Consider the following 24,083-nt stretch of genomic DNA (forward strand, 5'->3'; position numbering starts at 1 on the left):
GCCACTCACAGGGTCTCCAGGCTGGTGGTGCCTTTGAGGTCCGGGAACTCCTGGATGTCGGTGGCTCCGTTCAGGGACCTGGAAACAGCCAGCAGCTCTGAGGATGGGGCCAGAGCGTGCCCACGCCACTCCCAGCCCCCGGGTCTCCCCACAGACCCCTGCTCTCCCCCAGCACCCCTCCATCGGCCCAGCTCCCCGGCCCTGGTGGAGGCCAGGCATGGCTGAGCAAGGTCCACGCAGCCATGAGGCCCAGATGGAGCCGGCAACTCGACATCCGGGTGCCAGCACGCCAAACACAGGCCCGCCTGGCCGGTGTGGCTCAGGGGTTGAGCACTGACCTATGAACCAGGAGGTCACAGTGCGATTCCCACTCAGGGTACCTGCCCGGGATTTTGGGCTCGATCCCCAGTGTGGGGCGTGCAGGAGGCAGCCGATCCGTGATCCTCTCTCATCATGGATGTTTCTCTCTCTCTCTCTCTCTCTCCCCCTTCCTCTCTGAAATCAATAAAAAAATATAGAAACGGAAAGAGGCCGGCCCAGGTCCCTGGCTGTGGAGAGGGCCCTGTTCGCCCGTTCAGGATCCGGGAAGAAGCCACGGGAGGAGGAGGGAGCTTGTTGGTGCAGCCGCGGCCTGAGCCTGGCGGGGGGAGGGCGGGGGCCGCGGGGACCGAGGGAAGGGGGCCCACGTACAGCGTGTGCAGCTTCGGCAGGTACTGGAAGGCCGACCGCCCCACGGACTGGATCGGGTTGTCATAGAAGTGTCTAGAAAAGACCCCAGCATGGAATTCATTCAGCCAGCACCACGGCAGCTCTCTGCTTCCTTCTCCCCATGGAGCCCCGGGGAGAGCCCCCCGGGGGGGTCAGGTCAGGCACCCCTCCCATAGTCCCGCTTCCCCAGCCCCCCTCACCCCCCGACACCGGGGAAGTCGGGACTCACATGGTCTGCAGCAGGGGGTTCCCCATGAAGGCCTTCTCGGGGATGGCCTTGATGTTGTTGTCATGGAAACCGCTGGAAGACAAGATGGTCAGTGAGGACACGGAGACACGGGGGACTCCACGCAGCTTCCCGATGGGGCCGGAGACAGAGGCCAGCGCAGCAACGGCGTGTGCAGGAGGCGACCCATCGGTGCGTCTCTCTCCCATCAGAGTTTCTCTCCCTCTCTCTCTCTCTCCTCCTCTCTCCCACTCTCTCTAAAAATCAACGGGAAACCCTAGCTCAGCGGTTCTCAACCTGTGGGTCGCGACCCCTTTGGGGGTCAAACGACCCTTTCCCAGGGGTCGCCTAAGGCCATCGGAAAACACAGGTATTTACATGACGATTCATTCACAGAAGCAAAATTACGGTTATGAAGTAGCAACGAAAATAATGTTATGGTTGGGGGTCACCACCACATGAGGAACGGTATTAAAGGGCCGCGGCATTAGGAAGGTTGAGAACCACTGCCCTGGCCGGTGTGGCTCAGTGGATAGAGCGTCGGCCTGCGGACTGAAGGGTCCCGGGTTCGATTCCGGCCAACGGCACATGCCTGGGTTGTGGGCTCGATCCCCAGTGGGGAGCGTGCAGGAGGCAGCCGATCCATGATTCTCTCATCATGGATGTTTCTATCTCTCTCTCTCTCTTCCTTCCTCTCTGAAATCAATAAAATGTATTAAATAAAAATAAAAATCAATGGGAAAATATCCTTGGGTGAGGATTAACAACAGCAACAGCCCTGACCGGTGTGGCTCAGTGGATAGAGCGTCGGCCTGCGGACTGAAGGGTCCCGGGTTCGATTCCAGGTCAAGGGCATGTACCTTGGTTGTGGGCACATCCCCAGTGGGGGGTGTGCAGGAGGCAGCTGATCGATGTTTCTCTCCCATCGATGTTTCTAACTCTCTATCCCTCTTCCTTCCTCTCTGTAAAAAAATCAATAAAATATATATATTTTTTAAAAAACGCAACAAAAATAAAAGGTACTGCCCACCTCAGGGCCTGTCGGCTGGTCCCGTTCACTCCTGCGGGGCCCTCTCTCTGCCCGGGGGTCAGTTCCCTATCCGTTCTCCCGTCCTAAACGCCCCCGCCCTGGGAGACCAGGACCCGGCGGAGGTACTCACAGCTCCTGCAGCCGGCCCAGCGTCCGGATGGCCACAGGGAACTCCCGCAGGTCGTTGTGGTTCAGATCCCTGGAAGGGAGCAGGGTCGAGGTCAGGGGCGCGGGCGGGCAGGCAGGCCAGGCCTCAGCAACACGCGTGGCTCCGGGGGTGGGATGCAGGGGTCAACGCTGGGACAGGTGTGACCTTGCGTGCGCCTGCCCGCACCTGGCCCTCTCCTCCGCAGGTCACGCCCCCTCCATAGAGGGGCCAGGCCGCAGCCGGGCTGGCGGGGGTTCGACTCCCCCTCCGTGGAGATGAGGGAGGCCCGGGTGGCAGAGATTCGTGGCCCGAGGGAGAGACACGCTGCCAGCAAGCGGCTCACACGGAAAGCTCGACAGTAACAGCCGCGCGGCAAAGCGCGCCAGTGACACCACGATGAACAGGTCGGACGCCCCGCTTTCGTGCCCCGCCCCGCCCTCCACATCTGGCCGCCCCTGCAGGCTCCCGGCCAGTGCTCCGGGGACGGGGTACAAAGAACACACGCGCCCCTTTTTAATTGGAGATCAAAAGCTGGAAGGAGAACGGATCCCTGGAGGAGGGGAAAAGGGGGTGTGATTGAGACGGCCGGCCAAGGAGGGGCTGGGACAGAGGGGAGAGGCTGGGAGAGAGGAGGGGTGCAGGGCAAGGTCCCACACAGCTCTCATGGGGTCCACACAGCTCTCATGGGGTCCACACAGCTCTCATGGGGTCCACACAGCTCTCATGGGGTCCACACAGCCCCTGGTGAGGCCAACACCATCCCTTTTTTTTCTTTTATGCCTTTTTTTTTTTATTGATTTCAGAGAGGAAGGGAGAGGGAGAGAGAGAGAGAAACCTCCATGATGAGAGAGAATCATGGACCGGCTGCCTCCTGCACGCCCCACACTGGGGATCAAGCCCGCACTCCGGGCATGTGCCCTGACTGGGAATCGAACCCGGGACCCTTCAGTCCCCAGGCCGACGCTCTGTCCACTGAGCCACACCAGCCAGGGCAGCGCTATTCCTAGAACCTGGCGGGTTAGAAAGCCGACTCACAGGACGTGACCAAGGTCACGGGGCGGCGGCAGGAAGAGCTGCCTTCACCCCGCAGCTGTCCGACGCTCTGTCGACGGGGCGGGGGGAGGAGGGACTTTCCTCGCCCCTTATCTTTTTTTAAAAAATACATTTTATTGATTTCAGAGAGGAAGGGAGAGGGAGAGAGAGAAACATCCATGATGAGAGAGAATCATGGATCGGCTGCCTCCTGCACGCCCCCCACTGGGGATCGAGCCCGCAACCCAGGCACGTGCCCCTGGCCGGAATCGAACCCGGGACCCTTCGGTCTGCAGGCCGACGCTCTACCCACTGAGCCACACCGGCCAGGGCTCGCCCCTTATCTTGGCCTCCCGGCCCGGAAGCGGGTGCAGGCTTTGTGGGCAGCCCCGCACCCTGCACATCAAAGGCAGGTGGGCGCTGGGCGCTGGGCGGCTCTATGAGTGAAGCCGGCACCCACCTCGCCAAGCGCCCTGCGCAGCCTGCCGGTGGCTAATTGAGAAAGAAGCGGGCAGCGTGCCCCGAGTGAGGCAATGGCTGCGGCTGGCTTTAGCGGAGCCAACCACCCCCCCCCCCCCGTCCCCACCCCATGTGCCCCCTCCAGCTTCCCGGCAGTGCCAGTGGCCCACACCCGGGTGGGTGGGCGGGCGGGCGGGTGAGCTGGCTGCGCTCCTGGTCTGCGGCACTGGCGGCCGACTCCGCCCACAGCCCTGGCGTCTCCCAGAGGCGGCGGAGGGGACACGGGGTCCCCACACACCTGGCGCGGAGCAGGGAGCAGGCCTGCACGGTTCGCACCAGACTCGACGGCGGAGGACGGCCGGGCCCCGAGCTCGGGAGCCCCTCACTCAGGAAGGGCGCTCTGCGGACCGGAGGGTCCCGGGGTCCATCCCGGGCTCGTGTGGCATATGCGGGGGGGGGGGGGGGGGGCCACAGAACAGGCCGCGCCCCTGGTACCTGGAGCCCTTCCCATCCTCATTGGCTGACGGACACCTGGCGCCCCGGGTCCTCCTCCACACCCCCCCCCCCGGCACCGCCTCCAGCTGGGCCCCAGGCGGCCATGCAGCTGGCCTGGCCCGCGGTGCCTGGCGGACTCCGGGGCAAAGGGTGGAGCCCGACCTATGAACCAGGAGGTCACAGTTCAATTCCCAGTCAGGGCACCTTCGCAGAATTCCAGGACACACGTGTGAGCAGCACGGCTTTTGAAGAGCCAGCGGCGTGGGGGCGTTGTGTGAGCCGGCCGGGCACCGAGGGGCCGTCTCCCTGCGGACCACCTACCGGTCAGATGCCTGGGCAAAGCGGAACCGGCGGCCCCCTCCTCGTCATCGCCACCCTCACGCGGATGTCAGACTCCCCTGGCGTCGGCCCCAGACGCACGCCCGAGCCTCCCATTCCCCAGGGCAGTGGTCGGCAAACTCATTCGTCCACAGAGCCAAACATCAGCAGCACAACGACTGACATTTCTTCGGAGAGCCACATTTTTTAAACGTAAACTTCTTCTAACGCCACTTCTTCAACATAGACTCGCCCGGGCCGTGGTGTTCTGTGGAAGAGCCACACTCCAGGGGCCCAAGAGCCGCGTGTGGCTCGCGAGCCGCCGTTTGCCGACCACGGCCCCAGTGGAACATCCCAGTCCTAGCTTCTCCCTGCGGTCCCCCTGGTTCTGGACGTTTCGCTATTTCGGTGGGGTCTCTGCCGGCAGGGGTCCTGGGCCCCCCTCTCAGGGCCCCCCTGAGCCCCGGGCGGCCACCTTCCACCGGCCTGAGGAGGAGGAGCCATTCCTCGGGGTGACGCGCGAGAGACAGCGCCAGGGAGAGGCGTGCGGGGAGCAGGCCGCAGCCAGATGCCGGCGTCCCAGGCCTGCTGGCCTCCCCTCGGCCAGCCTCCTCCCGGCCCCCCGCCCCGCCCCGCCCCTCCGCCCCGGACACCACAGACGGAGCTCGGCCACAACCCGCACTCACAGGGTCTCCAGGCTGCTTAGGCCCTCGAAGCTGTGGGTCCCCAGACGCTGGATGCGGTTGTTATGAAGATGCCTGTATGGGAAGGAAAGACGGGTCAGCCGGGCGCCCACAGCGCCGAGCCCGGGGGTGGGGGGGGGAGGGGCAGACGGCGGCTTGAGGAGGAGGCTGACGTGTGGACAGAATGACCCCACGGGTCCAGGAACACAGTGATTGGCGAAGCCCCACTTCGGAAGTCACCGTCTCCAAGGCCGATGCTCTATCCACTGAGCCAAACCAGCCAGGGCAGCGATGGGGCCAGATAGGACCCCGGGCTGCCCCGTTTTCACTGGAGAGGAGCGTCCGGCCGCGGCGGCCGCGGGCTCCCACTACCTTCTCAGAGAGGCCTGATCGGCAGGGGCCGAGGGGGCTCTGGTCTGAGGCTCCCCAGGACCCAGCCGGCATGACGCAGTGGCCCGGCACACGGATGGGAACCAACAGCCCCCCGCTGCAGACAGCATGTAATTAAGGGCTAAGTGTTCTGTTACAGCTGGGGTGCTGCCGTCGAGCTCAGCGGTGGGGGGGCGGGGGGGGGGACCGGTGAGCCCTGAGCAGTCAGGGAGGACTTTACAGAGTGTCTATTTTTAAAAAACATATTTTTATTGATTCCAGAGAGGAAAGGAGAGGGAGAGAGAGCTGGAAACGTCCATGATCAGAGAATCATGGATCGGCTGCCTCCTGCACGCCCCACACTGGGGATCGAGCCTGCAACCCGGGCCTGTGCCCTGACTGGGAATCGAACCCTGACCTCCTGGTTCATAGCTCGACCACTGAGCCACACTGGCTGGGCCTTAGTGTCTATGATACCTACTCCCCGGCCACGTGGCCCCCTCCCTGGGGATGTAGCCCTGCAGCTGGACTCTAACACCTGCTCTGCTCGCCCTCTGCAAGTCCCCCCGCCTCCTGGGATGGACACCTGGCCGCCTGGCCCCCGGGCATGGCCCCTGAGGATGCCCGTCCAGGTCCCGCGGCTCCCCGGTCAAAGAATGCAACACATCCCGCCAGGTTCCCAAAGGCAGGGGGCACCGTTGCCGCCGAGCAGGGTTCCCGGACGCACCTGTTCCCCAGCGATGGGTGTGGCCCCTCCCCCCCCCCAAGCTATTCCACGGAACCTGGGAGCCCTCAGTCATTACCCAGTGAACTCACCACTCCCTCGCAGCAATTAGCTGGGAGCTAATTTGTACCCGCAGGCCGAGCCGGGAAGGAAGGAAGGAAGGAAGGAAGGAAGGAAGGAAGGAAGGAAGGAAGGAAGGGAGGGAGGGAGGGAGGGAGGAAGGCAGAGGTAACCCAGGCCCCAGGTCCTGCCAGGGGTGCCTCCTCCCAGGGAATCACCCTGCAGGCTGGGTTCTGGTTAGTCGCCCATGGCTTCTCTCTGCTCCTCTAGGCCTGGGAGAGGGGAACGCGTCCCACCCACCCAGTGCCAGGCCAACGGCTGCATCCCTGGCTGTCAGAGGCGGTGACCATGATGGACACCCTCGGCCCAGCGGGTGTGGCTCAGTGGATAGAGCATCCGCCTGCAGACGGAAGGGTCCCAGGTTCGATTCCGGTCCAGGGCACGTAGCTCATTTGCAGGCTGGACCCCCGGCCCCGGTCGGGGCACAGGCAGGAGGCAACCAATAGATGTGTCTCTCTCACATCGATGTTTCTCTTTCTCTGTCTCTCCCCCTCCCTTCACTCTCTCTCTAAAAAGAAAAAAAAAATCAATGGAAAGATAACCTCAGGTGAGGATTAACAAAATAATAATAATAATAATTAAAAAGAAAAAAAAGACACCCTTGACTTACATGCCCACACACAAGGTGCCGTTAATATATCCGCACGGGGGAGCCCAGCCCGGCCGGCGTGGCTCCGTGGTTGAGCGTCGGCCTTTGAACCAGGAGGTCACAGTTCAATTCCCTGTCGGGGCACAGGCCCGGGTTGCAGGCTCGATCCCCAGTAGGGGGCGTGCAGGAGGCAGCCGGTCCGTGATTCTCTCTCATCATCGATGTTTCTAGCTCTCTCTCCCTCTCCCTTTCTCTCTGACATCAATAAATATTTATTTAAAAAAAAAAAAAAAGAAAAGAGCCCTAACTGGTGTGGCTCAGTGGATAGAGCGTCGGCCTGCGGACTGAAGGGTCCCGGGTTCGATTCCGGCCAGGGGCATGTGCCTGGGTTGTGGGCTCGATCCCCAGTAGGGGGCGTACAGGAGGCAGCCGGTCCATGATTCTCTCTCATCATCGATGTTTCTAGCTCTCTCTCCCTCTCCCTTCCTCTCTGACACCAATAAATATTTATTTTAAAAAAAAAGAAAGAAAATAATAGCTTTGCTCTGGTGTCTTCTCACGGTCTCTGTCCTGAGGGCCTTTCTCTAGCTCTGATGTCATCGGGCCTCAGGGCAACCCCGGGCGTGGGGTCAGCAGGGTGTGTGGGGTCAGCAGGGTGCGTGGGGTCAGCAGGGTGCGTGGGGTCAGCAGGGCACGATCCCCCCTCGTTTTCACGAAGGGGACCCAGAGCAGAAGGCTTGGCGGCCAGCGGAGGCGGAAAAGCCCAGCTGTCAGGCCCTGGAGTGAACAGGGGCGGGGGGTGGGGGGGGATCCCCGGGCGGCCCCGCGCACGTTGGGGGAGGCACGCACAGCACCACGAGGCTGCTCAGGTTCTGGAAGGCGTAGTCGGGGACGTGGCGGATGCGGTTGAGGGCCAGGGTCATGGCCTGCAGGGCGGGGAGGCGGTTGAGGGCCCGCACGGGGACCTCGGCCAGCGCGTTGTCGTCCAGCCACAGGTGGCGGAGGCAGGACAGCCCCTCGAAGCTCCTCTCGGGGACCAGGGCGATGAGGTTGGCATCCAGGCGCCTGGAGGGAGGGAGGGAGGACGGGGAGGGAGGGGCCGTCAGGGCGCGACGCAGACCGAGCCCCGCCCGGCGCGGCCCAGCGGCTGAGCACCAACCTATGAACCGGGAGGTCAGGGTTCGAGTCCCGGTCCGGGCACCTGGGCTGGGCCCTCTGCAGCTGGTGCCGCGGGGCCCAGACGCGCTGGCCTGTGAGGAGGCCTTGCCCCAAGGTGGGGTTCCCCCACGGGGGCCCCTAAGTCGTGGAAGCCCCAGCCTTCACCCCCAAAGGCCCGAAGGCTCCACAACCCTGCACCCAAGGAGGAATTCCTGTGACTGGGCTCCCCAAGCAAATGGACCTGCTCTCTCACCCCCCCCCCACCCCCCGAGGGACATCCCCTGCTTCCCCCAAGGACCCCGGAACCGTGTGGACCCCAGAGTCTGCAGCCTGGCTCTAGACGCCCCTCCCACTCTCTCCCTGCCCCTGGCAGGATGGGGTGCTCCCTGAAGGAGCTCCCCCACACACTGGAGCTGGGGTTCAGGCTGCCCCGGGGTCCCTGGTCCTCCAGGGCGGGCGGGGCGGGAGCTGGAGGGGCCTCGGAATCCTCCACGTGGGACTGGAGGCCTTGGGGAGCCGCTCCCGCCCGCAGGTGGGCAGCCGCCCAGACGGACGGGGTTTGGCAGGAAGCGGAGAGCAATTACACCAATTAAGCCCTGGAACCAAGTCAACCCCCCGCAGCCCTCCCCTCCCCTCCCCTCCCCTCCCCACGTGGGCCTGGGCTCCCTGGCTGGCTGCGACGCTGCGACGCTCGCGCGTCCTGACCTGTGCTAACACGGCAGGTGAGCAGGGGCCTCGCGGGCCGGTCGGGGCTCGCCTGGGCTCCGGGAACCAGCCCACCCTCACCACGAGGGCCACCCTGCGCCCCCACACCCCCACCCAGGGCTGAGGATGAGGCTGGCAGGGCTGTGGCCCTGACCCTCCAAGTCCCCAGGATCAGGTGGTCGGAAGGTCTGGCCAGCCCGGCCGGCGTGGCTCCGTGGTGGAGCGTCGACCTAGGAACCAGGAGGTCAGGGTTCGATTCCCGGTCAGGGCACATGCCCGGGTTGCGGGCTCGATCCCCAGTAGTGGGGCGTGCAGGAGGCAGCCGATCCATGATTCCCTCTCATCACGGATGTCTCTCTCTCTCTCCCCCTCCCTTCCTCTCTGAAATCAATAAAATATATTTCTTTAAAAAAAAAAAGAAGGTGGTTGGCTTTGAGTCCGGTGTTCCGTTCCCTCCCGCTCACGTCCACTTGGGAGGAGGTGTCCCTCAGCCTCGGCCCCCCTAGCAGGGCCATGGGGACGGCCCCCCAGGGCCCCCCCCCCCAGGGGAGGATGCTGCCCCTACTCTGTCGCTGGCCGAGGTCCAGTGAACAGCTTGGGCCGGACATCGGGGTCCCCTCCCTTGGATCCTAGTCGCTCTCTACACACCAGGAGCCCAGAGCCAGGCCCTCACAGGGTCCGAACACGAAAACTCTGGAACCCGAGCTCTCCTGGGCGACAGAGAGGCGGTGGCTGACGAGACCCCACGCTTCCCTTCCGGGGGTCAGGTGGGGTGAGGGGTGCAGGTGGATGGAGCCTCCTTAACCGTTGTGTTCCCGCTGACTGAGCGGGGCAGCCGAGCGCCCCAGCAACACTGCCCCCCCCCCCGAGTTTCGTCAGTGCGTTTGTTCTTGATTTCAGAGAGGAAAGGAGAGGGAGAAGCATCCATGGTGAGTGAGAATCATAGACCGGCTGCCTCCTGCACGCCCCCTACTGGGGATCGAGCCCACAACCCGGGCATGGGCCCCGACCGGGAATCGAACCCGTGACCTCCTGGTTCACGGGTCGACGCTCAACCACAGAGCCACCTGGGCCGGCCGGGCATGTCGGTTCTGGTTGATGCCACCTGATGGGATCCCTCCCCTCTCCGTCAGCCTTTCAATAGATCCAAGGTGGGACGTGGAAACAAAGGGGCTCCTGGGGAGGCCCAGCCCCCTCCCTCCACCTGCCAGGCATTGACGGATGAGCCAGCGCCCGCCTGGCAGGCAGGAGGGCCCTTGCTCTCCGCACATCAAAGGGTGACACCTGAGCACCCTCCCTCGTGTTTAGAAAGTAATTGCCCACTGGCGGGCACAGGAGAGGCTCTGTGTGGAGCCTGCCTGAGCCTCCCCTGAGGACACGGCCCGCAGGCCCGGGCAGAGGGCCAGCGCGGTGGGTGACGGTGCTGGAGTCCCGGGGTGGGGACCACAAACAGCCATCGCACCCCTCCCGGCCCCCCCGCCATCGGATTCCTCACGTCGAGCGGGTGCCTGGCAACTGGGTCCCTCCTGGCCTGCCTGAGAGCTGGGCTCTGGGGCTCCCCGGGGCCTGGACGCCTGCCCTTGGCCACGGGCGGCTGTGGTTGGAGGAGGAAGAGGCAGACGGGGGTTTTCCCGTTGGCCTCCCCGGAAGGGGGCGGGGATGTCAGAGGTTAGGAGACATGAGCAGCACCCAGTGTTTCAAAGACGCTTAGGACCCGTCCCAGCAGGCGCTGCAGTGAGAGGGACCAGGGGAGACCAGGCCACAGGGAAGCACTTTTCAAGGAACCCCGGGGGGAGAGGGGGGAGAGAAGGAGGAAAAGTCCCATCAGTTCTGGCTTCCCTGACACAGGTTCCCAGGCCTTCCCACAATCTAGTTTCTCCTTTCCTGTGTCCAGGGTCTCATAGGCGCCCTGGGGACCAGAATGAGAACTGGGGAGGTTATAGCTATGTGCTATGCATCCTCTCATCCCCAGCCTCCCAACGTCCCATCCACCCATCCATCCATCCGTCCATTTATCTGTCCACCCATCCATCTGCCCATCATCCATCCATCCTTCCATCCATACATCCATACTTCCATCCATCTACCATCTACCATCCATCCATCATCCACCCATCCATCCATCCATCCATTTATCTGTCCATCCATCCATCCATCCGTCTGTCCATCATCCATCCATCCATCATCTATACTTCCATCCATCTACCATCTATCATCCACCCATCATCCACCCATCCATCCATCCATTTATCTGTTCATCCATCCATTTATCTGTTCATCCATCATTCATCCATCTGTCCATCATCCATCCATCCATCATCCATCCATCCATCTGTCCATCATCCATCCATCCATCCATCCGTCCATCATCCATCCATCCATCCATCTGTCCATCATCCATCCATTCATCCATCTGTCCATCATCTAGCCAGCCAGCCATCTGTCCATCATCCATCATCCTTCCATCATCCTTCCATCCATCCATCCCTCCATTCATCTGTCCATCCATCCCTGCATTTGTCCATCTGTCTATCCATCATCCATCCATCCCTCCATCCATCTCTTTGTCCATCCATCCATCATCCATCTGTCCCATCCACCTATCCATCCTTCATTCCATCCATCTGTCCATGCTTCCGTCCATCTACCCATCCATCCTTCCATCTGCCCATCCTGCCATCCACTCACACAGACCCGAGACACCCCGCCCGGCTCCAGGCTGTGACCGTGTCTCTCTCTTGCTCAGAGTCACCTGGGCTCCCGGTCAACTCCTAACCCCTTAGCTTGGGTCTCACGATTCTCCCCCGGGAGCGACTCTCACCAGGGTTCAAAAACGGTCTCGCACGTCTGCAGACACGCTGACCACCACCGCACGTCCACTCTCAGAAAAGCTGCATCTTACGCCGCGTGAGTGACATCTTAGTTTTTAAAAACGACTTAAAGCTGAAACGGTGACGTTAAAGCCAGGGCCACGTTAGGGGGATTCGGAAGCAGCCACAAGCCAGGCCCCCGTGGGATGGCGCGGCGGCCTGCCTCACGGCGGAAGCGTGTGTGGTAAGAGCGAGCGTGTCCGCAGAGGCAGACACCCGGCTTTGTGTCTGGGTGGTAGGACTGTGGGTGATTTTTATTTCCCCTCTTTTCAGTTTTTGTCTTTTCTAAATTCTCTGCAATGAGTCAGAACCAAAATAAACATGTTTTTCAGCAAACAAGCGGCGTCAGGGTGTAATTAAGTCCCAGACTCTGAGCTGGGAGGAGGGGGGTGGCCGGGAGCTGCGTGGGGAAGCGCGCCGGGGAGGGGAGGGGAGGGGAGTGGAGGGGAGGGGAGAGGAGGGGAGGGTGTGGGCAGCATCGCAGGACCTGCCCGCGTCTGTCACCTGCTCTGCGTCCCACCCTCACCCTGGCCGGTGTGGCTCAGTGGATAGAGGGTCGGCCTGTGGACCAAAGGGTCCCGGGTTCGATTCCCACCAAGGTCACGTAGCTCGGTTGCAGGCTCCTCCCCGGCCTGGGCCCTGGTCGGGGCACGTGCAGGGGGCAACCCATCGGTGTGTTTCTCTCACATCGACGTTTCTCTCTGTCTCTCTCCCTCTCTCTTCCATTCTCTCTAAAATCAGTGGAAAAACATCCTTGGGTGAGGATTTAAAAAAAAAAAAAAAAGAGGTCGGAGGGAAGAGGCACGGGCAGCCTGGCCTGGGGGGACCCTGGAGTCACCCCTCCCTGCTGCCCCGTTCCCTCGCCTGCAGGAGGGGCGATGGGACTGGGTGGCCACCTCCACCTTCCAGCTCCTGAGTGGAAGGTCCTGTGGTCGGGCGGGCAGCCTCCACCCACGCGGCCTCGCCGGTGGCCGAGCGGGAGCCGGAGCGCCGGCCGCCCTTTCCGGCTGCCGTGTGAATTTCCACACGCCAGCCAGTGCCTGGCAGCCGCCGGGCTCCCAAGGTTCATAAACGAGTGGAAAATTACTCATGGGCTCGAAAAGGATCACGCTTCCCCGCCCCGGCCAGTCTTCGCTCCCCGGGATGGGGGGGCCTGGGGAGAGGGAGGGGGGGTGCCAACGCCAGGGGTGCAGCCGGGAAGGGGGCTGCAGGCACGGGGCGCCGCCCCCACCCCTCCTGGCTGTGGTCCCACCTTCTCTCACGTCCCCTCCGGGTCCTCTCAGGGGGCAGAGGAACGGGATTCTGAAAAGACACTGCAGCTCCCCCAAAATGCCCAGTGGGTCAGGGGGAGGGGGTCAAGCCCGCCCTCCTGGCCCCAGGCCGGCGCTGGTGACCCTAAAGGCCTTTCAGAAGAAGGAAGTCTGGCCTCTCTCTCCCCATGGTTACAGACATCTGAGGGGTTCTTCCCCTCGTCTGACCTCTGTGTCTCCCGCTGTGTGTCCCGCGTGGGGTCACGGGCATCTCACAGCCTCTAGGCTGGTCCACAACCAAACCAATCCAACCTCACACTCCCTCCTGCGTGTGCAGTGACAGCAGGAAAGGGGGTACCTCTCGGGGACGTGGCACAGAAGGTCTCGAGGGCCCAGGGGTCGGGGCGTGGGCAGCTCCTAAGGACGGGAGAGAGTAGGGCGCCCAGAAGCTCCTGGACAGAAGAGCAGCGATTCTCCGAGTTTGATTACGAGCATACTAACTGCCTGGCAGGCGGGGCGGGTCCTGTTCAAACACAGATCCTGGGTCCTGGGTCTGAAGGGATGGAGGGATGGAGGGATAGAAGGATGGAGTATGATGGATACATGGATGGATGGATGGATGGATGGATGGATGGATGGATGGACACATGGATGGATGGATGGATGGATGGATGGATGGATGGATGGATGGATAGATGGACACATGGATGGATGGATGGATGGATGGATGGATGGATGGATGGATGGATAGATGGACACATGGATGGATGGATGGATGGATGGATGGATGGATGGATGGATGGATGGATACATGGATGGATGGAAGGATGGAGGAATGGATGGATGGATGGATGGATACATGGATGGATGGAAGGATGGAGGAATGGATGGATGGGTAGGTAAATGGATAGATGGATGGATGGATGGATGGATGGATGGATGGATGGATGGATGGATAGATGGATGGATGGATGGATGGATGGATGGATGGATGGATAGATGGATGGATGGAAGGATGGAGGAATGGATGGATGGGTAGGTAAATGGATAGATGGATGGATGGATGGATGGATGGATGGATGGATGGATGGATGGATGGATGGACACGATGGATGGATGGATGGATGGATGGATGGATGGATGGATGGATGGATACATGGATGGATGGAAGGATGGAGGAATGGATGGATGGGTAGGTAAATGGATGGATGGATAGATGGATAGATGGATAGATGGATGGATGGATGGATGGATGGATGGATACATGGATGGATGGAAGGATGGAGGAATGGAAGGATGGGTAGGTACATGGATGGATGGATAGATGGATGGATGGATGGATGGATGGATGGATGGAGGGATGGATAGAGGGATGGATGGAAGGAGGGATAGATGGATGGAGGGAAGGATTGGTAGAGGGAGGGAGGGAGGAATGGATGGATAGAGGGATGGATGGAAGGAGGGATAGATGGATGGAGGGAGGGATTGGTGGAGGGAGGAAGGGAGGGAGGGAGGGAGGGAGGAATGGATGGATAGAGGAATGGATTGAAGGAGGGATAGATGGATGCAGGGAGGAATTGGTGGAGGGAGGGAGGGAGGGAGGGAAGGAAGGAAGGGAGGGAAGGGCACAGTGGTTGGGTCTCCCCTCCCTCTGGACACACCCGGAACCCTGCAGCTGCTCAGGAAGGGGCAGTGGTCCAGGAGGGAGGAAGGTTGTGTCTGCCCTGTCTCTTGGGGGAGGGGTCACCCCACTTCTTGGCTCTGCCTGGGACCCACACGCCTCTAAACCCCACCTGAGGTGCCCGCTCACAGCCCCGTCCCGGGGGGTGCTCTGGCCTCTCGAAGGCCTCCCAGGCGGGGCCTGCAGCAGCGCCAGGGGGCGCGAGGGCAGGGGGCTGGGAGACCCACGAGTGGTCCGGGCGGAGGCGCCACCCTGCTCCTGGGTGGCCCGCGGGGCCGCCTCCGTCCACACCAGCATTCACGCTGGGAGACCCTCCCCGGATCCGGGCCCAGCCCACGCGGACACACCCCTCGTGCCTCCAGCAGCCAGGCTGCCCGCGTTCAACCTTCATCCCGGGCCGGGGCCGCCGCGCGCCCACCCACCTCAGGGCGGCCTCTGCCCCAGACGCACATGTAGCAATCAGCTCCCGGAACCTCGGGGAGATCCAAACACAGCAGCCTGTAATCACGGATCCCGAAATAGCCACGCCCGGGAGCCACCCGCCACCTCGCGCGTCCCCGGGGACCCTCGGCCGGGGCCCCACAGCACGGCCGGGCCTCAGGGTCCGCTCTGGCTGGCAGGCGAGCTGGGTGGTGCTGACAGCACCCACCGGGCCTCGGGGGCTTCTCCACGGCAGAGAGGGGCACCTCCAGCCCAGAACAGGGCCCCCTCTAACTCCACGGTGCCCCCCCTCAGCCCTCCAGCCTCCAGAACCGTTAGAAATAAGTTTCTGTTGTTGACGGAGGAACAGAGGGACAGAGTTTCATCCCAGAGAGAGAGAGAGAGAACTCACAGGGTCACGGCGATTCAGGGGCCGCGCCCATCACCCCGCTAGGAGGTCATCAGTTATCTCCACGGCACGGCGTCCTCCTGGGACGCCCGTCTGCCCATCACCTCATTCAGCCCTCTCCTTGTAGAGATGGGGGGCCCTGGGCTCAGAGACGGGGGGGCGCCTGGCCTGGGGCCTCCCAGCTGGTTCCTAGCAGCCAGGCCTCTGGGCCGCTGTCGATTCCCACACTGCGCGCGGGCCTGGCTCACACGCCTATCCCCCCACCCGCTCCCCTCGGCCGGCCGCTGGCAGGAGCGGTCCGGGCAGGCTGGCTGGACCCCGGGCCCCGTCTGGGTCCTGGCCCGGCGGCTGGCACCTCCCAGCTCGGCTCGGCGGCGGGCCCCTGTGCTGCCCTGGCAGGCCGCAGGGCTCCCGAGGGGGTCCCGGACGGGCTGTCTTTCCGTCCGCTGCCCTCTACTCCTGCCGCCGCACTTTTCCGGGTCCCCTCTGGGCCCAGCCGAGCCCTGTCCTGAGGCCTTTCCGAGCTGTTTCTCCGCTTTTCCATCGACCCCTCCCCACGTCGCCCCGCCCACCGGTGTCTATTCCCCCAGGCTCCGTGGCTCCCCGCGTTCCTCCTGGCCGTGGCTCCAGCCTGGCGTGGCACGGCTGGCACCAGCGGCCTCTCCGTCCCACGTTGGTGGGGAAGAACCAGTGCATCAGGGACGGGGGACGGGGGGGGGGCGGGGGGCTGGGTGCTGCCGCGCAGGTGCAAGCCAGCAGCCGGGGCCCAGGCTAGTGGCCATCAGCTCCCGCTCTCCTCTCAGCCCAGCACCGGGCCTCACTGTCCCCGTCGCAGACGGAGGGACGGAGGGACGGAGGGATGGAGGGACGGAGGGACGGAGGGACGGAGGGACGGAGGGACAGAGGGACGGAGGGACGGAGGGACGGAGGGACGGAGGGACGGAGGGACGGAGGGATGGAGGATGGAGGGACGGAGGGACGGAGGGACGGAGGGACGGAGGGACAGAGGGACGGAGGGACGGAGGGACGGAGGGACGGAGGGACGGAGGGACAGAGGGATGGGGGATGGTGTCGTGCTCTGGGGTCCCGGCTTCCAAAAGAGTGGGATCTAACCTCACACACAGAGGCTCCAGGGAGGCTGTCCTGCCTTCCTCCCCAACACACACTCACACACACACACACTCACACACACATATACACACACTCACACACATGCACACACTCACACGTTCACACGTACTCACACACACATATACATACATACACACACTCACATGCTTACATATACTCTCACACACAGTCACACATTCACACACTCACACACATGCACACACTCACACATTCACACGTACTCACACACGCACTCACACACATACACACATATACATACACTCACACACGCATACACACACTCACATGCTTACATACACACACATACATAGTCACACACATATACACACAGTCACACATTCACACACGTACTCACACACATACACTCGTACGCATACACTCACACACGTACTCACATATATACACTCACACACATATACATACACTCACACACATATTCATATGCATATACTCACACACATACACACACATACACTCACACACATACACTCACATGCATATACATATTCACACACGCACACGCACACGCACACACTGATGTGCTGCAGGGAGGGGACCCGTTTTTAAGGTGGTCACTGACGCTGTCACCCCACCCACAGGCGCCTCAGACTCAGCTCCTGCCGAAGGGGCACCAGCACGCCCTCCCCTGGGCCCTCCTCTCGCCCTCTGGGCGTCACTGTCCACCGACGCCTCGGCCAGCACGTTCTCACTGACCCGCTCCCAGGGCCACGCTCTTGGGTCCCGGCCGCTCGCCCACCCGGAGGTCAGCGCCCCTGCTCCCCTCCACGCCCACCTCCAGCCGGCACCACCAAGAACGAGTGCAGGGCGGCCAGAGGCCCTGTTCTGCCTCTCGTACGCGTGAACTCACTTCCTGCCTCCTCCTGAGGCTCCGCCCCATTTTCCTGATAAAGAAGCGGAAGCCGGGGTTCGGTCACCTGCCCGGGGTCTCCTGGCAGTAGGTGAAGCGACTCCAGGCCGCGTGGCCTGGCCTCCTGACCTGTCCGGAGCCCGCCAACCTCTCCTCCGGCCCCTGCACCGGCCTTTCCTTCCTACGCCGTCACGCTCCCTCAGTGCACAGCCCCCTCCTCCAGGCTGTCCTCCAGGCTGTCCTCCAGGCTGCCACCAGAGCCAGGTTTCAAAGACGCAAACTCTAACCCACGACGCCCCCGCTGGGCGGGAGAGGAGCTGCAGGGCTCCCTGGAGGGTGGCCGTGTCTTGGGTGGCCAATGCGTCCTCAACGCAGCCCCGCCCCGGGCAGAGGAAATGGGCGTCTGGGCCACCCCACCCCGAGGCCCTGGGGGCTAGAGCAGCCTACACGGAGCAGACGGTCCTTCCTTCCTGACACTTCTGGGGGCGGCCGACCCCGCCCAGCACCCCCGGCCCCCCTCCCCCCGGGGTTCCGGCAGAACGCCAGGCGCCCCAGGAGGCCGCCCTGGTGGCCCCGCCTAGGGAGGTCCCGTTCCCACAGTCCTCACGGGGCCTGGAGCCTCCCCTCCCGGATCCACACACACGTCCTCTGACGACAGCAAACACCCGGAGACATTGGAAACCGGAGCGCACGCCGTCTGAACATGGGGGGAAGCGGGGTGCAGAGGGGGGACCCGGGTGCAGGGCGGGGGCTGGCCGGGACTCACAGAGACTGCAGGCTCGGCAGCTGCCTCAGCGCCTCGGCGGGGATCCCTCCCAGCTGGTTGTTCTGCAGCATCCTGCGAGGAGAGGAGAGGAGAGGAGAGGAGGGGCGTGAGGACCCCCCCAGGCCTTGAACCCCACCCCAAGCTAGGTCCCTCTCTCGCACCCCAGCTGCAGGAGCCCAGAGGGCATCCTGGCCCGGCCCAGGCCCAGCCCAGGGGGGCGGGGGCAGAGGGCGGTGGGGGAGGCCTGTTGAGGTGTGGTGGGCTGCGCCCGGCCGGGAGGGGTCACGGGAGGGGTCACGGGAGGGGTCACGGGAGGGGTCACGGGAGGGTGAGGCAGAGCAAAGAGGATGATGGAGCAGAAGCAGACACGTGGGTGGAGTGAGGGCCAAAAGCCAGAACTCACGGTTCTGCTGAAATTGGGTCAGAAAGGCCCGGCTGGCGTGGCTCAGGGGTTGAGCGTCCACCTATGACCCAGGTGGTCACAGTTCGATTCCCGGTCAGGGGCACAGGCCCGGGTTGAGGGCTGGGTCCCCAGTAGGGGGTGTGCAGGAGGCAGCCGATCCATGTTTCTCTGTCATCACTGATGTTTCTCTCTCTCACCCTCTTCCTTCCTCTCAGAAATCAATAAAAATATTTTTTTTAAAAGATGGGGCCCTGGCCGGTGTGGCTCGGTGGATAGAGCGTTGGCCTGCGGACGGAAGGGTCCCGGGTTCGGTTCTGGTCAAGGGCACATGCCCGGGTTGCGGGCTCGTGCAGGAGGCAGCCGATCCATGATCATCTCTCATCATTGGTGTTTCTCTCTCTCTCTCTCCTCTCCCTTCCTCTCTGAAATCAATTCTAAACAAAATTTTTAAAGGACGGTGTGCTGCCCTGACCGGTGTGGCTCAGTGGATAGAGCGTCGGCCTGCAGACTGAGGGGTCCCAGGTTCGATCCCGGTCAAGGGCATGGACCTTGGTTGCGGGCACATCCCCAGTAGGAGGCGTGCAGGAGGCAGCTGATCGATGTTTCTCTCTCATCGATGTTTCTACTCTCTATCCCTCTCCCTTCCTCTCTGTAAAAAATCAATAAAATATACTTAAAATAAATAAATAAATAAAGGACGGTGTGCTTCCCTGCAGGGCTGCCATAATCGCGGGCACGATGAAACGCGTGTTCACAAACCATAACGTGTTACACACAAAGCGACCGCACAGGAATGGAAGTGACGACTGAGATGGAGCGGGCAGATAAGGAGGGAGTGACGGGCGCGTCTGCGGCGGACGGAGACTCGGGCACGAAACCGCCCTGTGGCCTCCGTTCCCAAGGTCACGCCTCGGGGCCAAGGTCGCTCCTACTCACAGGATCTTCAGGCTGTGGAGGCCGGAGAACGCTCCTCCCGGGATGTGCGACAGGTGGTTTCCTGAGAGACGCCTGCAGGTCGGAGCAGAGGGTGGGTGATGCCGGCCGGCAGGGCACCCACGGAGGGGACCCTGTTAGCCTTGGGGGGCGGATGGGGTGCTGACTCCCAAGTTCTGAGAGCGACCGTGTCTGGGCCACACCCACCACCTCACAGTCACCCCGTCTGGGGCCACCAGTGTCCCAGATTTTAGGGGAAGAAACTGCGGTTTGGGGAGGTCGATCACGGCCCTCAGGGTCCCGGCGCTCGGCAGCCGCAGAGCCCCTGAACGTCTCAGCCGGCGGCTCCACGGCCCACACCCTCCTGGGCTAACGTGGCCCCACAGCCCGTCCTCTCTCCCTGTCTGGGTCGCTCCTGTCACCGCGGAGGGTCCCGATACAGACGGGGTGTCGGCGTCTCCCCGCGTCCTCAACGCCACAGCCAACCCCACAGCCCAGGAGGCTTAGTTAGGAAGTGGGGCTGGGATTGGCTGCCGTCCCGGTCTAAGGAAGCTGGTCCCGGGGGATCCGACCCCACGGAGCAGGTGGGACAACGCAGGCTTCCAGCTCCACCTGGCCGGCCCGGCTCAGGGGTTGAGCCTCGACCTATGACCCAGGAGGTCAGGGGGTTCGATTCCCGGTCAGGGCACAGGCCCGGGTGGTGGGCTCGATCCCCAGGGTGGGGCATGCAGGAGGCAGCCGATCCAGGATTCTCTCTCATCATGGATGTTTCTCTCTCTCTCTCTCTCTCTCTCCCCTCTCCTTTCCTCTCTGACATCCATAAAAGTATATTTAAATATATATGTTTTTTAAAAGGAAAGAAAAAAGAACAGCTCCCCGCTCCTTGTTCTGGAGGGGGCCCCGTGCCCACAGCCCTTCGAGGTGCCCAGCCTCCCCGCCCCCCCCCCCCCCCCCCCATCCACTCACAGCTCCTCCAGGAAGCGAAGGTGTCGGAAGCGGCCGGGCTGCAGCTCCGTGAGGTTGTTCATGCTCAGGTCTCTGCGTGGAGAGGAAACGGAGGATGCTGGGAGCAGCCCATGAGCCCCGGCTGGTGGCGTCCAGCACGCGTGTGCACACACACACACACACACACACACACACACACACAGCGCCCGGCGGGCCCTGGAGCGCCCACCACCTGCCCCCGAACTCCAGAGCCGCCCTCTGCGTGGGCGCTGGCCGAGTCAGGCCTGGCAGCCCCGGTGGGCGTCGCTCCCCATCCCCGCCGTCCCCTGGGCCTTCCTCCCGCCGGCTTGGACCCCCGGGGCCCGGCTCCGACGAGGGCTGGAGGGGAAGCTGGCCTCCCCGCAGAGGGGCCTCGAGGAAAACTCATCGGGTTTCCGAGCAGGAGAGGAGGAGCCCCCTCCCGCACCTGACACTCCGTGCACCCACGGGGAAACTGAGGCACGGGGCGCCCTGCCATTCCGACCTCCAGGGCAGGCGTGAGCACCTCCCGAGCCGGCCCAGAGCCGGGGGGGGGGCGCTGCCCTCCGAGCGTCGGCCTGCGGTCACGTTCCTCTGGGCTCCCTCCCTCCGTCGCCAGCCGCAGGCCCTGGCCTCTGGGCACAGGGCGGAGGCGCCCGCTCCCGAGCGGCGGGACGGACGTGTGTCCCGGGAGCCTCTGAGGCGCTCGGCACACGAAACGCTCACAGCGCAGACCGCCTTCACGGACGACTCCGTGTCCAGGAGCCGCAACCCAGGCGCGTGCCCTTGACCAGGAATCGAACGCGGGACCCTTCAGTCGCCGGCCGACGCTCTATCCACTGAGCCACACCAGCGAGGGCTCATCACTGATGTCTCTCTCTCTCTCTCCCTCCCTCCCCTTCCTCTCTGAAATCAATAAAAATATGTTTAAAAAGTAAGTACGGCCGAAACCGGTTTGGCTCAGTGGATAGAGCGTCGGCCTGCGGACTGAAAGGTCCCGGGTTCGATTCCGGTCAGGGGCATGTACCTTGGTTGCGGGCACATCCCCAGTGGGGGGTGTGCAGGAGGCAGCTGATCGATGTTTCTCTCTCATCGATGTTTCTGACTCTCTGTCCCTCTCCCTTCCTCTCTGTAAAAAATCAATAAAATATATATTAAAAAAAGAAAAAAAAAGCAAGTACATAAAAAGACTGTCTAGTCTCCAGTGTTCCATCTCTGATAAAGCCTGGGCTCGCCAGCAGTCCCCGGGGAGGGAGGATGGTCCCTGCAGGGCAGAGCCATGGGCTAGCACACAGAACACGGGGCTGGCACACGGAACACGGGGCTGGCACACAGAACACGGGGCTGGCACACAGAACACGGGGCTGGCACACGGAACATGGGCTGGCACATGAAACATGGGACTGGCACGCGGAACACGGGGCTGGCACATGAAACACAGGGCTGACACGCAAAACACGGGGCTGGCACACAGAACACGGGGCTGGTACACAGAACACGGGGCTGGCACGCGGAACACGGGACTGGCACTCGGAACACGGGGCTGGCACGCGGAACACGGGGCTGGCACGCGGAACACGGGGCTGGCACATGAAGCTCTGGTCCTCAGCCCCCTCCCTGCTCCGGTGCAGACCTGCCCCTCGTGAGGAAGGGTCGTGGTGCTCATCGGCCCGAGAGGCGGCCGATGGGCTAAGCCGGAGTCTGGTCCTCGCTGGCCCCGGGTTCCGGCGGGTGTGAAGGGCAGGGACAGTGCGGGCTCACGGCGGCCGGGGGGGCCCACACCTCCCCTCGGGCCGGGCCGGGCTCGCCCTCGCCGGGCAGGGAGGAGCAGAGCGGATCACGGATCGCGTCCCGTGTTTACCCTGAGCCCGCTGAACGTGCCTCCACAGGAGCGCCGTCCTCGTCCTCGTGGCCGTGACTCAGGACCATCACTCAGCTGTCCCTCCAGGGGCCGTCCCCCGAGCTCTGATGTGGCTCCAACCCCCCCCCCCAGCGGCCTCATTGTTCTCCCCGGGGGAGGGGCCCAGCCCCCCACATCCTGCCCTGAGACAACACAGCCCAGCTGCGGGGGCAGGAGAAGGGGGTGGACTCAGGGGGGGGGGGGCGGGGCGGGGGGAGCCCCATTCAGGCCTGGGCCCCCGCACAAAAGGAAAAGGGGTGAGGCTGGTGCCAGGGAGAGTGGGGAGGAGCGCAGATCTGGGAGTGGGAGGGCAGGAGGCTTCCCGCTAAGGTCCTCCCAGCTGAAGCCAGGGCCCCGGGAGCAATAAGGGCCCACTGACCCTGTGGGGGGGTCGTCCTGGGGGGTCATCTTGGGGGGGTTGTCATGTGGGGGTCATCCTGGGGGGCTGTCCTGGGGGGTGGTATGTGGGGGGCCATCCTGGGGGGTCGTCCTGGGGGGTCATCCTGAGGCGCCATCCTGGAGGGTCGTCCTGGGGGAGTCGTATGTGGGGGCCGTCCTGGGAGGTTGTCCGGGGGGGTTGTTCTGTGGGGCCTGCGGGAGCCCTGCCTGGGTGATCTCAGGAAGGTGCCCTGTGAGGGTGGAGGCTCTGAGACAGGCCTCCCAGGAGGTGGGCTTCCCCGAGCGACAGAGAGCAGCTCAGACCGCAGGCCGTGCCCAGACGGGACGGGGGGCGCCGAGCCCTGGTGCCTGGGTCTGGCTGCAGCGGCATCGGCTCGGCCGCAGGAACGGGTGATGTTTACGCGGGGGCACGTCTGGGGCTGCACAAGTTCCTGGATATGCTTGTCTGTGGGTGCTGGGCACGCGTGTGCCGTGTGTGAGGGCACACGTGTGTGCCTGCCCGTGTGCATCCCAGCGTGTTGGACCGCTCACAGTCACAAGCTTTCTGGAAGCCTCCGCAGGTCACAGTCGGGAACTCGGGAGACGCCAGTGGCCTCCGCCGGGCCTCCCCCTCTGGCGGGAAAGCCCCGTGCGGCCGCGGCCTGCTCTGTGCCTCAGTTTACCCCGGGCCTGTCTCCCGAAGGAGCACGGGACGCTCCGTGATGCTGCCTCTGGAGACCAACTTGTGACCGGACTGAATGCCCAGGCCTGGGCTCCCACTGTGTCCACCTGTCATCCTAGGACCACCTGGAGGACACACACATGCACACACAGAAGCCCTCACGTGTACACACATGTACAGAACACACGCATACACGTGTGCATGCATGTATATAGACGCTCACCTAGACACACATGTATGTACAGAAACATACACACATGCACGCATGTATAGAAACATACATGCATGCATGTGCACGTGTGCACATAAACATGCATGCGCACGCACGTCATGCTCTGGGACTAGCTTCACGGGCTGTTCAGCTGCACGGAGCCCACGTCTGGCAGCTCAGCCTCGGCTGCTGTCGGTTGAATTCTGACTAAGTTTGGACGAGGGGCCCCACGCCCTCCCTGCGCTGGGCCCTGCACGCTCGCCGCCTCCCCGCTGAACAGCGGGGGTTGTGAGGGTGAGGGGCACCCCCATCCGCAGCCCCGGGGCCTCTGGGTGGACGGGGCCATGGGGGTGGGGGTGGGGGCGGGCGAGGCTGGCAGGAGGGGGAGCAGAGCCCCAGCCCTGGGCGCGGGAAGTGGAAATTCTGGCTGCGCGTCAGGAAAATGTTCTCAGAA

General features: G+C 63.1%; 1 protein-coding gene across 1 annotated transcript in view; it reads right to left on the reverse strand.

The window, feature by feature from the left end:
* The window catches only part of LGR6 (leucine rich repeat containing G protein-coupled receptor 6), a 43,550-nt gene that overhangs the window by 8,369 nt on the left and 11,098 nt on the right, over positions 1–24,083 (reverse strand). Inside the window, exons 2-10 of the mRNA XM_054712995.1 lie at positions 20,462–20,533; positions 19,499–19,570; positions 18,160–18,231; positions 7,751–7,966; positions 5,103–5,174; positions 2,095–2,163; positions 938–1,009; positions 691–762; positions 10–78 (exon numbers count right to left, since the gene is read on the reverse strand). Coding sequence (XP_054568970.1) covers positions 10–78; positions 691–762; positions 938–1,009; positions 2,095–2,163; positions 5,103–5,174; positions 7,751–7,966; positions 18,160–18,231; positions 19,499–19,570; positions 20,462–20,533 — 786 coding nt within the window. The remainder of the gene's footprint in view (positions 1–9; positions 79–690; positions 763–937; positions 1,010–2,094; positions 2,164–5,102; positions 5,175–7,750; positions 7,967–18,159; positions 18,232–19,498; positions 19,571–20,461; positions 20,534–24,083) is intronic.

The sequence above is a fragment of the Eptesicus fuscus genome, chromosome 24 (genome assembly GCF_027574615.1).
Source record: "Eptesicus fuscus isolate TK198812 chromosome 24, DD_ASM_mEF_20220401, whole genome shotgun sequence".
Lineage (NCBI taxonomy): Eukaryota > Metazoa > Chordata > Mammalia > Chiroptera > Vespertilionidae > Eptesicus > Eptesicus fuscus.